The sequence below is a fragment of the Haliaeetus albicilla genome, chromosome 2, assembly GCF_947461875.1.
Source record: "Haliaeetus albicilla chromosome 2, bHalAlb1.1, whole genome shotgun sequence".
NCBI lineage: Eukaryota > Metazoa > Chordata > Aves > Accipitriformes > Accipitridae > Haliaeetus > Haliaeetus albicilla.
Window position 1 is genome coordinate 71,531,544 of NC_091484.1, and position 14,581 is coordinate 71,546,124.

A 14,581-nucleotide genomic window follows, 5' to 3' on the forward strand; every position below is an offset into this window, starting at 1 on the left:
TAAACTAATTGCACCAGTCTTTCAGCACCAAAGGACTGCATGAAAACTTTGTATTAGGTTACACCAGAAAATTACTTGAATAGTCTCATCTTGGCTTCTAATGAACATCTGTCAATATCAAACAGCCATAGCCACCTGGAAAAATTGACAGGGTGCTCTTGACAGACCTAGGACTAAAATAGCTCAGGTATTACAGGTCAGAGAGTCACTGAGAAAAATCGCATAAGGTGGGAAATGCAGAGAAATGTCAACTGAACAGGACACTTGTGTCTATTTCAGTATACTGCCTCTGGCAGTAGCATATATAGAGATAGATATTTATATATTTTAAGCAAATGAATTAATACTCATGAAAGGTAGTAGTTCAACCTCTGTGCCCTTTCAATTCTTGGACACTTGCTGAAGCAGCAAAGAAGTCTCAAATAAGCATTCATTTTCCTGATGTCAAATATTCCATAGGTTTGAAAAGTATGTTTCAAAAATAATACACAGCATGTTGTTAGACACTATTTTAAGAAGATTAAATTGCTTTGGCTGTAAATTCCAATGCTATACATGAAAAGATGAAGAAGCAATTCCCATATTGATTATTTAGGAGAATTATAATGTAATTTTTCCCAAGACACCAAACAGTTTTTAAAAGGTAAATGGCATACTCATCTGCCGAGCTGCCACATAAACTGCTCATTAGTTCATGTCAATTTTGACAGCACCACAGTATCTTTGAAATACTTATTTGTGGTATAAACATTAAGTGAAAAAAACCTCAATACCTACTATCACAGGTTGAATTAGTATTTTCATAGTACATCTATGTACAGTCCTCCAGCATTCGTAAATTGATCATACTCAAATTTGGACATGCATTACAGCCAAAAATTACTACTTACAACTAAAAACTAATTTACAGAATAAGAAAAAGTAAAGAGAAAACTATATGACAAGCAAGCAACTAAAAGACACGGGATTCAAATGCCACAAAAGGCACAACTGAACGCCAACTGAACAGTATCTACAGCAGGTATGTGCAGAGGTTCACGTAACTGTTTCAGGGGTTTTGATAGATGGAGTCCTTCTTAATCATTTATGAAGCTTCAAAGACTAAAAATAGTAGAAATTTGTTTGAAACAAAACTGACTTGAAAGTAACTTTTTTTGAACCAAGATTCAAAGCTGGACAGGGAGATGGTGGCCACTGTAAGAGATCTGCCTTTGAGACATCAAAGGAATAAGCCAATGATAGGATTATTCAAGAGTGCTTCAACTCACTTTCAGGCTGAAGTAGCTGGCTACTAGAGCTTTTATACATGCTATTTTATTCACATGAAAACTTCATAACAATTTACAGGAGGTTTGAGTCTATTTTAGAAAATACTGATATACACAATGCATTTCAAGACTAACTCAAACCAAAAAGATGTTGAGAAAGTATATTTTTATGATTTGCGGTTAGAAAAAGTGTCCCTGGTGCTGACAATTAGAAGTATGTGAGCTTAATCCTGCCATAAAATTAGAGAGGAAAAAATGCCAGCCTACACTAAAACATGACAGCACACCATTAAAATTACCAGAACCGAAGTGTGCATATCATGCACTTGCAGATATGGCATTTTTAGCTTCCAGGCATCACATTTTCAACAACAGAATCCCAATAAACGTTGCACCTATCTGACTGTATTCTCTAACGTGCAAAACCCCTCACGTATCTGGAAAAAAATTCAGCCAAGAAGGGGCAGGACATCATCAAGAACATGAAGACAATCTGATCTTTCATACTTCCTGTACCCTGAAATAAATGATGCTGTACATGAAACATCCTAATGTGGTCAACTACCAGTCTCTGCCTACTGGGGCCTCTAGCAGACAGATTAAACTGAGGAGGATGGACTTTTTAAGAGGAAGTTTAGAACAGCTCTTCTGACACTGGAATTTCTGTCTACTGTTTATTTGCAGTGACTGCTTAAAAATTCATCTTAACATGCAAATGCCATTGAAGATTTTAGAATTATGCTCATCTTCCCTGAAGACAACTACTGATTTCCTACACATTCTCCTTAGGTGTGCAAATGTATACTTTCGTGTAACATAATTGTACTGCTGCAGACTAAAAGACTAAGATGGCTACTACTCTCAACCACTGCAGAAGACTCAGCTTCCCATACAAGCTCTCTAATCAAGATTAAAATTCTACAGTGATTTAAAAGATTGCATTTAATGGTATGCTGCGCAACTATTAGCAGATATATTCGGTAGTCTTGGCAAGGATTTGTTCAGTAAAATGGATGGCACAAAGTTATTTCATACGAACCAGCTGCCATCAATACACATAGCAAAGATCTTCCTCACTGAAATACAGGTCTCACCATTCAAAAATGATCACTCATTCTCCTGCGCTGCTCGTTCTGAGAGAACAACTAGACTTTTACCAGCCAAGAAATGAATGTGCACACAAAGTCAGCAAGTACAAGATCAAAAAGAAAGAAACTACTACAAATCCAATACTGAAGATATCCTAACATGCAGGAGGTACACAACTTTGTTAAAATGAGGATCTGCAAGTATTGACAGAAAAAAAGACTATGCTCAAGATAAAGCAAGGCCCCTGGAATACCCATGGTGCCACAGATGTAGTGGTAAGGCTGAGACAGCCTGAAGCCACCTGATAACACACACACACACACAAAAAAAAAAGCTGTCAGACAAAAGAAAGAAGATATATTGCTATAATTCTGACAGCAAAAATCCTCAGTAGCCATTGCTGGCATTAGGAGGATACTTGTTCACCTAGATACAGAAGATCTGTTGACTGTTTCATGAGGAGAGAGGAGAAGCATCTAGAACAGTCTAAAAACAATTTTTGCTTTTCACAAAACAGTAACTGTTGCTTTCAAAATGTTAGGAAAATGCACAGAAGGCATAAATCCAAGAGTAAAAGGACCTTTCGAACTGCTTCCAGATAATCTGTCCCAATGCATAATTTGGTGGGAAGCAATGATTTTATTAGACAGGAAAAATCAAAATACTCTCTAACGCAGCTACTATGAAGCCATCTGTGAGAAGCCTAATAGATCTCTATCGACTGGCAATATCCTACCCTGTCAAACTCCTCCTTTTCAGTGGTCAAAAAAACAAAGCAAAGATAGCACTGGCTTGGAGTTCTGCTGATTTGAAGGGGGAAAAATACAGCAAACCTAATGGTAAATATGTACGAACATGTATGTATTTCTTTACTTTGTCTAGACCCAACAGACTCACAAATCAGAGCTATGTAGGTGTCTTTTTTTTCATCCTTAGGGATTAAACACTTCCTAAATAAGTACTAATGTTAACAGCTCTGCTGAGAGCTGCCCTAAAAAGTATAGTCCAAAGAGTGCTTGTGTAAAGTTTTGGAAAAAATGTACTTGCAGGCTGTGAATCAAACAATCACAAATGTGGCACCAAGAGGAGAACTGAGGGCATGTATCTTGACAAGTAAGGATAGCAGCTGGTACCTTTCACAGAGCAATTACAGTGCAAGGAGTGCCTCAGTGCACTCTCACTGAAATAGGTGGGTGGTCATTCTGTGAATGGTTGGCTGAAGCTGGAATGATGTGGGAAATTATAAACTGCAGTACTTACCTCATTTTGAAAACCGACATTTGCGACTTTGAAAAAGCACATTCTCTTTTCAGTTTCCATTTCTACTGCTCTTTGCAGGCTTTACAGTAGAATAACAAAGATGATAAAGAAGTTGAAAAGGCTTTACTATTACAGCTGGCCATAGTCCAACAACATTATGTCTTACTTCAGGCAAAACATTTGTTTCAAGCTTCAGGAAAAAAATATCAGCCTGAAGCACATTTCCATGAAGTGATAAACAAATTGTTGCATCTCTGGCAAAGAATAAGATGAGTCACGCTCGCATGACTGGGAAGGTGTTCAGAAAGCTCACCTTGTACAGGCGTCACTACTGTCCCCTTGAAATGTGGATTTATGTGTATGTTCTTCGGTTGCTGAGGTGTCACTGGAGGTGGAGTCATCATTATTCTAGGCGTTTCTATCTGAGGGGGCATATGTAGCCCTGGAGGAGGAGAAGAATGATGCTGATGCTGTAAAGGAAGCAGAGATTGTAACTGTTGCTGCTGCTGCTGCTGTTGTTGCTGCTGCTGTTGCTGCTGCTGCTGTTGCTGGTGCTGCTGCTGCTGGTGCTGCTGGAACAGACTCCTAACAGGTTGCTGGTGTGTTGGAATTAACCTCTGTGAATGAGTCTAAAGTCAGACAAAAGAATAAAGTCAATAGGCTTTAAAGTTAAAATATTCTGCCATAAACCAGCACAAAACCAAGACACCTTTGTAGAACAATTAAGGCCAAATATGAACAGAAAAACTTCTTTCCCGTATCATCAACTGGAACTGTTAAGAACCATCAGCACAGGAAAGCAAAGGAACAATCGAAGACATTCATGTGAAGGAGAGGACGGCAAAGAGCAAGGAAGCACACAGGGAATGCAGACATTCGTTCACTTATTTTTAATAGTGAAACTGTCTAGTTTCCTATTTTAGGGTTCTGCATATGTCACTGGAAACTGATGTCACTGTCATGACAACTGCAATAAGGTATATGTGATGATCACTAGAAATCTGAGTCCTAGTATCAAAACAAATCCACTAACTTTTGTCTCAAATGTAGAAGAGCCCCTCTGAGAAAACAGATCTAGCAGTAGCAACAGAAGTCAAAGCACAACTTAAACTATATTCTTAAGATACCAGTGCAGCCCATCCATACTGCTTGAAGAAAAAACTACTTTAAAGATACCTTTCAAAGGTACCTTTCATAGCATACAAGAAAGTCTCTTGCTACTCAACACTCCCAAACGCAAATGGCCAAAATCAGTTATAATAATAAATATCATGTTTCTCCTCACAGACATTCTTCTGCTTCTGAACTCGCTAATACTAGATATCAGTCCTAGTCCAGTAACTTCCAAATGGTAGTGCAAGAAGAGTCCCAAACAGGCAACCTTTTAGTAACAAAGATGTGACACATTTTTTTCAGCAGCCATATACATAAAGCAAAGCAGCTACAAAGTATGCACAAGAAGAAGATATTGCAATGAGCACAAAAATGTTTACAACATTTAAGATCAAAATAACTAGCAAAGACTGCAGCAATACAGAAAAAAAATTATTCCACCTTCATTGTTTTAAAAGCACGAAATATTCTACTGCAGGGCTCTCAACCGCTGAGATATCCACCGACTCCTGCTAGTGATCAGCACCTAGAGTTACTGCTGTTGGAAAAAATCCCCTTTGTTTAATACAGATGACCTTGTCCTGCAAAGACATACACAGGCTTTGTTCTACAATCTCAGCTTCCAGTACATTTTATGACAGTTAACAAAAATGAGTGTGGGCTACCTCTTGATCATACACTTGCTGGGGTTTTTTTTGGATGGAAAAAGTAACATCTTTTAGTCTGTTATACAAAGCACAGGGCGGAGGGAAGAGACTAACAAAGCTAAATTTCATCTGAAACCGCAAGATACTAATTTTTCTAGTGGCGATTACCTTCCTAGGGTTTATTTGCCTCCATAGTAGCATGGCAGGTATACAAATAATTTATTTTTTTTTAGAAGTATCAGAAGAAATATTAGTTTGACAAAAACCAAGAAATATTTTACAGAATCATATTTTTTTAAAACTAAATACTATTAATAATGTGGGACTGAACATGTTTCCATGTTGCATGTAGAGGACTTCTCAGAGGAATTAACATTTTCCTCTATCCTTACACAAACCAGGAGGTAAGCCTGATTGCCCTGTATGAGTCGAAATCCACTTTGCATTTGGAAGCCTTGAGATTCCTCAAGTTGTGGTCAGTAACAGGACTAAGCACATACTTTCACAATCACCATGTTATGCAAAGCACATCTTGCCTAACAGTGCTCTGAAAGAGCAAAAAGTGTATGTATATATTCCACCTCTGTAAATATTCACAGTTTAGAATGCATTTCTCCATAATTTCCTGAAAGTATGTTCAAAGAATACTAAGGATTAAAAGGTACCATTGTTGATGGCTGGTTTGGCAGCAGTGCAGGTCTGTGATCCTTCATCCTCCCCCTATCATTATTGTCTCTCCTTTGTTCTCCCATTCCATGGCACATAACTGAGCCTCCTCTTCGCCCTCCTCTCCGTGAGCCGTACCGCCCCTGTTTAAGCTGCCTTTCCCTCTCTTCAAATTCAAGTAATGCTGCTTTGGCTTCTGCGGAAAGTTCTGTTAAAAGAGAGATGGGGAAAAAGAAATACTTTAACTTTTGCTGAAAAGATGGCAAATATCACGAAAAAACCATCGCTAGAACTATAGAAGCATCCTTGCAACTAACATAAAATTTGCAGGCACTTTGATCTCCTTTAGGTGGCATGTTAACATTTCATTAAAGACATCTTTAAAAGGAAAAAGCACAGATACTTCTGTCTGTTGCACAGGCAAAAAGCAGCAGGTAAATCAAACAAACATGAACAAAAAGGTTTGGTTGGGGTTTTTTTTAAATGCTACTGAAGTTTGCCTAATGCTATAAGAGGAGGCTGTGACTCCTCTCACATTTTTGTAATCTTAAACAACATCTCACTTATCTGCAGAGATGTCAGGCAGTAAGATGTCAGGCAGTACAATGAAACCCCCAGTAAACTTTACAGCAAAGGATATATTGAGTCTTCCATACAAACAGATTTTACCCGCCAGATTCTTTTCACATTGGCCTGTTCCAAAGAAGGATTTTCTAGTCACTGAAGTGTTTTTCCAGTATGTAACCACTTAATATTTATTCTATTGCATGTGATTTAAGAACCAGCTGTACTTTACAAGTGATAATTCCTCTTAAGAGAGAGCACACTTCAAAAATCTGTGCTCAGCTCAAGTCAAAATACATGGCCACTGATAACACCCACCCAACTCACATCACAGGTAAACCCCAGAGAAGAGATGGTACTCAATGAAGACTGCCAAATTTGCTTGAAACCTGGGACAATGCTGATAACATTAAGAGAAAAACATGCAGTAACAGGCCCAGGTAATCAAATTACTTGGAAATACAGAGAAAAATCTACAGCAAACTTCAGGAACCACACCATGACAGTATGAGCAGTGCCACTCACCAGGTTTCAGGTCCTTAATGGGAATAAACTTTAACCTGAACGTGCAGCTGATCATTTTGCCATGTGCCAGTCACATCCCTGGTTACCTCTAAAATTGACTTCTGCCTCTAACAGGGCAAAATTAAACTACTCTACAAGAAACACACTCCTGACAAATAAAAACACATTTTGAATTCATGTAAACGGCAGTTAGTACAAGTATTCCAGTCTTCCATTTAAAAAGCCTGCTCTTAATGTTAAAGGAGACTGGGTACAGGGACCACTTTTTAAGACAAAGTGTTTTTGCTTGGTAATGCTACACATAGTAGCTATAATATCTGAAGAACAGAATAAAAATAGTTTGTATCCAGCAGCTGAGACACTACTACAACATTTCCACATCACTACATATCTTCCATCAAGAATATATAACAAAAGCAATTAGAAAACTTAAATTCTTGCGAGTCTAATAGCCAAAGCTACTTAAACCACCATCTTAAACATCTTCATCAATTAGTCTTTGAAGTTGAGGATTGACAGAAGGGCAGAAAAGGGTAAGCGCCACGCATTCCCACTGCGGCAGTTGTTCTTACTTGGCTACAAAAACTACCTGCATGACTGAGCTGCAAAGACTGTAAATTTGTGTGTTCCAGTTTTCAGAGGTATTCAGCACCTCTAGAAAGCAGGGGCTTTATGATTTTCAAAACAAGAGTTAGAACCTGCTGACTGTCTAAGAACACAGCAGACATGACAGACTCCTAAAAGCCCAGGATCTGCCATATAGTTTCCTATTTCATTTCTGCATATTGCTGGTGAGAGAAGTTTCTGTACCTCCTTTTCTCTCCCCTCTGACACCACAATTAAGTGGCATAAAGCCATAATTTACAATCACACCAGATACTCTTATGAAATGCTACCTTTGCCCTAGAACCTGCCTCAAGACATTGGCAGAGCCCAACACAATCAGGCTTTATCAGGAAAATCTCACAGCATGCTCAGAACGGGGCAAGGAACCACACTCCCTCAAGTCTTAGTATGGTATTAAATGTGCACTCTATGGTGTTCTGAGGAAAACTAAGACAAATGTACTCTTGTCCAAAGCAATCAAAAGAATTAGATGGGACTAAAACAACCACCTTATCCATGCTTAGCTGTCAGGGATGAAAAAAGCTGGTTTAACAGGAAAAATTAAGCTCTGATTTCAAGCCTCCTTCCTGTCCATGCCTGCAGCAAGTTCAGTTTTTTCACAGGCTTGCAAGTCTGAAAGGGCTAACATGGGATTTTAATTAGTCTGCAGGAAAGAAAGACCACTAGCTCCCATATACTTGTGGGAAGAAATGGTGCCATTATATTGCAAAGCAATAACTCTCCTCCCTTTAACCAGAGAGGATCCAAATCCTGCAGGGCATCCTGGGCATGCTGCTAGTTGGAAAGCTTTTTTTTTTTTTTTCCAGGAATAGGACAGGCAGGGCAATTTTTCTGCCGTCATCCACACTATAACCCTGAACTCATCAAGGTAGTTTGGAAAGCAAAGTTCAGTCATTGCAACAAGTACCCACCACTGATAATCACTGAAGATGATAAGAAGCTATTTCCTATTAAACAGATTAGAAGTCACATGTGAGGAAAGCAATTCTTAATGAACCTGAGAATAGAGCTAGGCTTCCTACAACGCAAGATCATGTCCAAGTCTCTCAGCCTCTTGAGCACATATCAAAGGACACTGAATAGAAACACCTTTAGAAGAAAGAATGGGCTGCTCCAAACAAAATTACGTCAGATGGTTACACTGATTAAGCTTGGGGAAGGGATGATAGCATCCACAGCAAAGTCAGTCCTGATCTCTGACGTGCAGGTACTTTTCACTCTCTAAAATAGCAACTAATAAATTGTCTTCCTACTCACTTTACACAAAAGTTCTCAAACTTTAAAGGCTGTGTCCTTAGAAGCACAGTCCATGTATTCATTTTTTCAGCCAGAAAAGTGAAAACGTGTAACACTGACCTTGGAAAAAATATCCCAACCAAAACAAAAACCCCCATGAATTCACTGCAGCAAGCTTCATTACATTCATACCACATCTACAACCACAAAAGTACAATATAACCACTTGATGTAAAAAAAAAAAAAAAAAAAAAAAAAAATCAACTACCTTTACATCAAGCATACTTCCCCCACAACGTGCCACTGAAGGCAACAGTGTCCTCCTACCTGTGAAGAATTTTGCTTACACACAGAACTGCAGGTTCAGAGCCTCAGAGACAGACTGCAAAAATGAACACTCATGCAGTGTACAAAATTCATGAATACCTCAAGTGCTTTATATTGTTATCAGTCACCATGAAGCAAAATATACAGTTGGCTCAATTATTAGGTGGGCTGCTTATTGAATTTGAGAGCATTGTGCCACACATACAGAGATTAAAGAGAGGAGATGGTGTGGAAGACAGTTTTGCAGGGAGGGGAGCAAGGAAAATAGTCCCTGTCTTCCCTGAAAGCAAGATCAGACTGCTAACTAGAAGAGGTGATGAGCAGAGGAAGAAGAGATCCTCTTCCCCTCCCTAGACTCTTCCAAAGCACAGCCAGGTATTCACATAATAAGTCCCACTGCTTTTCCCTGGCTAAGAGCTTGTGTGAGTTGTGACCAAAATACACTGAGCCAGGCTGGATGCTGCCTTGCTCCCCCTGCACAGTGTGTGCAGGCTGCTGCAGCACACAGCCACCAGCTCCTGCCTACACCAACCCTAAGCACAGGTCTCTGCGGCTACATCTGCCTTGAATTGCTCCCTGAGAGCAACAGCATTTCAAATCCCCGGGTTTGAAAATCCCAAAATCCACAGGTCTCTGCGGCTACATCTGCCTTGAGTTGCTCCCCGACAGCAACAGCATTTCAAAACCCCGGGTCTGAAAATCCCAGAATCCCTACTATCCTGGATAATGCAGAGATTTACAACATAAATCACATTCCAGAACAGCTATAAAAAAATATTCATATGCATATATATCTAAATTGAGAGAGATAGCAGATGTTCTCCTTTAACTTTTTTTCTCCCCATCATGCAGACTTGCAACCTGATTATACTATGTGCTTCTGCACACACTGCAACAGGACAACAGTAAAACCACTCATTTTAATTTCCTCGTCTAGCCTGAAATCTCAGCAACTAGTTATCGGAGTGAACATAAACCAACTAAGCAGGACATAACAAAAAGTACTACCACATCCAATAACCTTTGTTATCACTTTGCAAATGGCTCTGCCTAAGTGTAGGGTTTTGTTTTCTTTTTCTAAATTAGGTACAAAGGGAATACTTCAGTTTGGTGATGTGAAACAAGGCCATTTCTCCTCTTTACGTTCCTTAACGGGTAACCAAATCCAGAGCATAATCACAATTCCAACTCTGGGAAGACTTCAGCTACGTGCACTGAAAGAAGTTATATATTTCTCATCAAAGATGACAAACATAGTAACTCTAGAAATCAATTGCATAGTTGTCCTACAATACCTCTCCTTTAAACTTTTCAAAACCACTATTTATGTTACCTTGGATAAAGAAATGTTTAGGAAAGATCTCAGCTACATTCATGAGAATAGATTTTTACATATTTTTCACCAGCACACACTTAATTCTCATCTTGACTGTACAGTTCTCACACACACAGTTAATGCAGTGAATCAGCAATTATTTTTCTAGTGTCTCAAAGTGTCAAGATTAATTTCACTATTGCTGGTAATAAAATGGTTTCAAATGACACCTTTAATCAGCAAGCAAGAATGCACTCCTCCAATAGAGACAAGCTGTCACAAAAGGTCACCAAAATGTGACAGGATGGAAATTACGTTTGTAACTTCAACTGAAATGTTAATTCCTCTTTAAGTGTTTTCTCAACTATGTTCAGATTTTAAAGTAAGGAGATGTAGCTCTGCCATGAAGTTTCATTTTTAAACCAGTAGCATCTGTAAAAAATTGCTCTATAATGTTAAAAGCAAGCAGATATTTATATGCAAACAAGTATTTTTTGCTGTTTAACTTTCCACCACATGGTCAATCATTTGGTCTCTTTATCAACAAACTAACGTGAAAAACTGGTATGAATAGAAACCATTTCATAATGGCGAGATTGTATTTTTGCCAAAGATCAGTTTCTAAACAGGCTTTTTACTTTATAGATTCATCCACACTTGCATCACCTTTTCCTTTTATCTCAAAGCTACATCTCAAATAATTTAAAATGACACTTAAAAATAAGTCTAATTCGAATCACTGTTCCTTTAACAGTCAAGCTCCACTACAGGTTTTCTAATTGGCTGGTCTTGTTTTTACATAAAACTATAGAGTAAATCCAGATATACAAAAATGCATGCAATTGTCATTTACCTTGCAATTATGTGCAGAGATTTAACTATTCCAGTGCACTCCTGGTTTTAAAATACTCTGTTTTGTAAAGCCACCAGCGCCATTTGTATAAATAAGATACGGTCTGTATGTTGTATGTCAATATATGGTCTTATGGTTGAAAACACACTTGGAATGCACCTCAGCGAAAATATCCCTTGCCCATATAGACTGCTCTGTGCCTCTAGAGGATTCCCTTCAGTCTTATTCTAACCAGAATCAATTCCTGATTATTAAAACAATGCTGAATAAAGGCCCTTAATACACACTTTGCCTGAAATTGCAAGTAAGAACAGCTATTTGCTAAATATAAACAACAGGTGAGAAAGATCTTGATTCAAAATCATGCACTGACATCGCACATCACGACATGGCCTGCATGAATACCACTGTGAAAGTCTGGTTCAGCCTTTGCAGCTGACTCCTTGCTGCTCATGAACAAGTCCTCTCAGCTGCAACACCTCTGTTATAGAATTAAGGCTTCTCTGTTTTTGCAGGCATAGTAAAAGCCCAAATTCCTTGCAACCAAATTAAAGAATTGGACTATGCAACTCAAGAAAATTCCTTACAACTAGCATCCTTTGCAGAGGAAGGCTTTTAAGGTAAGAGGAACATTTCATCAGGATGAGTTCTAGCAATCTAGGTATGTGCTCTGGGAACATAATTCCAAAACACCCAAAGACACTGACTCATCTGGAAAGAAAGCAGAAGCACCCAGCTTCCAAGCTCATGCTGCATGGCATCCATCTTAAAGCAGTCCTGTGTGATGAATCCATCCCTACAGTCTGGCAAAACTTGAAGTATCATCAAAACATACATCTTCTCCCAGTGGTATCTGACAATTAGCCAACAGTATTCTGACAATTTGCCTTCATTACCAGTTCACCTCTCTTGCATATCTTGATTGCCTTCAAAAGATCAGGGCTGCTTCTCCATAGTTTGAATTGGTATTTTGGTTCAGTAGCAAAACTATGAAAATGGTATACCTTTCTGAAAGCAAAACAATTTCTGCCCATCTCCCTAATATCACCTTTTTAATTTGACTTTTTATTATTATAATTTATTATTATTACCGTAAGGCCAACATGAAGAAACAATATAGTTATTCCCAGCGGGGCAGGTACAACACCAGTAGCAGATACTTCAGTACACAGGGCACATGAGGGGTCTTGAAGTTAACTCTCAAATCATAAACCAATGTGATTTTATTTCTAGACTAAAACAGAGCAGCTGCAAGAAAGTTGCAAATTGCTGCTGCTTCTGAACTAGCAGTGGCAAATTCATTAGCTACATGGAGCAGTGTTTCTAGGAAACAAACACACTTGGGTTATGCTATTCAAATACAAGGAAAATATACCCTTTTAGACACTGCCTAAAGAATCAAGGTGATAAGAGATCCAAATTGCTCCATGTTAGAAAAGCTGAACCCAGAAAACAGGGTTTTCCACATTTTTCTAACACACTCCTCAGCAAGTTACAATTTCTCAAGGCCAGTGCAACAGTAGGAACAACAGGTTCACAGCATGCTTATGTTCGTGGGGGAAAACAACAAACATGCAAGTATTTCACAGCAGAATGCAAGTAACAAGATTTGTGTTATCAACTGAAAATCTTCCAAGGATAGAAGTCCAAACGAATTCACTAAAATGTATTCTACCACAATACATAGTGAAGCACGGATCAGATAGCTGCTGCTTGAAAACAGGAAAGCTTTTGAAGACACCACAACAGTCTCAATGAACAAACATTGCACTGGTTTTGAAAACATGATATGCTTAAACATTATTCCCAAGGAGACAGACACTACACATACTACAACAGACTGCATACGACTTTGGACAACTGGGATATAGGTCAGTCTAAGTTAGAAGGCGACTGTTCTATCTTGTGTCATTAAACTCTTCTCTAAAAGTTTTGGCAAGCCTGTCTTTCACTTTCTTTTATTATAGCTCTTCAAAGTAGTCCATTGCCACAAAACCTCACCCAAAGTTTCTGGAATGTTTCTCCTTTCTCTTGTCACATCTGAGAGCCTAATTATCGTTCCTTCTTTCCGTTCAGTTTTGAAACGTAATCGTCCAGACTCTTCGTCATCATCCTCCTCTTCATCAGATTCTTCTTTTGTTTCTTCTTGAAGTTCCAGAGATTCAATAGCTGCCTGAATCACAAAATACAGAGCACATGCAAACTGAAAAATCTACTTTCTTGTGATCAGTGAGTGTCAAAAGACAAAGCTTTCTTTAAAGGTCCCTTTGTACAAATTTTGCTGGCATTATACATTATTCTCATACATAACCCAGTGAACACTTAAGAGCTTGGCGATTTTTGTTTTAAAATACAAAGATATGAATTATATAATAAATTATATGGTAAAACATATTGAGAAAACACATTTTGCTGCAATATTTAAGGGAATATGGAAACTCCAGTTAGAACCACCATCTGATTAGTAGGTGCTTTTGCACACAGAGCAACATTTTATCACTGAACTAAGATGCAAACCTGGGATACTACCAGATTCAAGTAATACAAACATTAAATCATTATTTGTTTTTGTTAACAACAGGCAGTAGCATGTTGTTAAAAAAAAAAAAAACAAACCCCCAAAAAACCCCACAAACCAAACCAAAACCCACCAAAACCAGATAACCTTATATCTCAATTTCATTCCTCTAGGTACGTATAACCGTGCTTGTCTTTACTTTTTCTGCTCCTTCAATTCTTCCCAGTTTTAATTTAGCAATTGACAAAGAGAATGGAGAACAGGATTGGATAAAATTTGAATATACTGAATTTGTATATGGGAATGCTACTCCCTCGTTCTCATTTACTTTCCAGCTCTCTCTATAACAGCGAACATTTATTTAGATGAAACAATGTCCCAAATGAAAATGGATCCTTCCCCTTCAAATAATTAAAAAAAATAATTAAAAAAAAAAATCAATTTCATTTTCCTGTGCTGGCATGATAAAATTAATGTTCAGAATGTTACGCAATTTATATTTGATTTCTAGAGTTGAAAATTAGAAGTACTCTGATATAGTATGATTCTCCATAAAATATTTGGTTACTGTGT

At 38.2% G+C, this 14,581-nt stretch overlaps 1 protein-coding gene across 5 annotated transcripts in view; it reads right to left on the minus strand.

The window, feature by feature from the left end:
* The window catches only part of RBM33 (RNA binding motif protein 33), a 109,810-nt gene that overhangs the window by 67,294 nt on the left and 27,935 nt on the right, over window positions 1–14,581 (minus strand). For 4 of the 5 annotated variants that reach the window (XM_069778199.1, XM_069778201.1, XM_069778198.1 and 1 more), the window contains exons 7-9: window positions 13,492–13,663; window positions 6,043–6,251; window positions 3,931–4,246 (exon numbers count right to left, since the gene is read on the minus strand). In XM_069778199.1, coding sequence (XP_069634300.1) covers window positions 3,931–4,246; window positions 6,043–6,251; window positions 13,492–13,663 — 697 coding nt within the window. The remainder of the gene's footprint in view (window positions 1–3,930; window positions 4,247–6,042; window positions 6,252–13,491; window positions 13,664–14,581) is intronic. The other variant, XM_069778200.1, reaches the window with a different exon arrangement.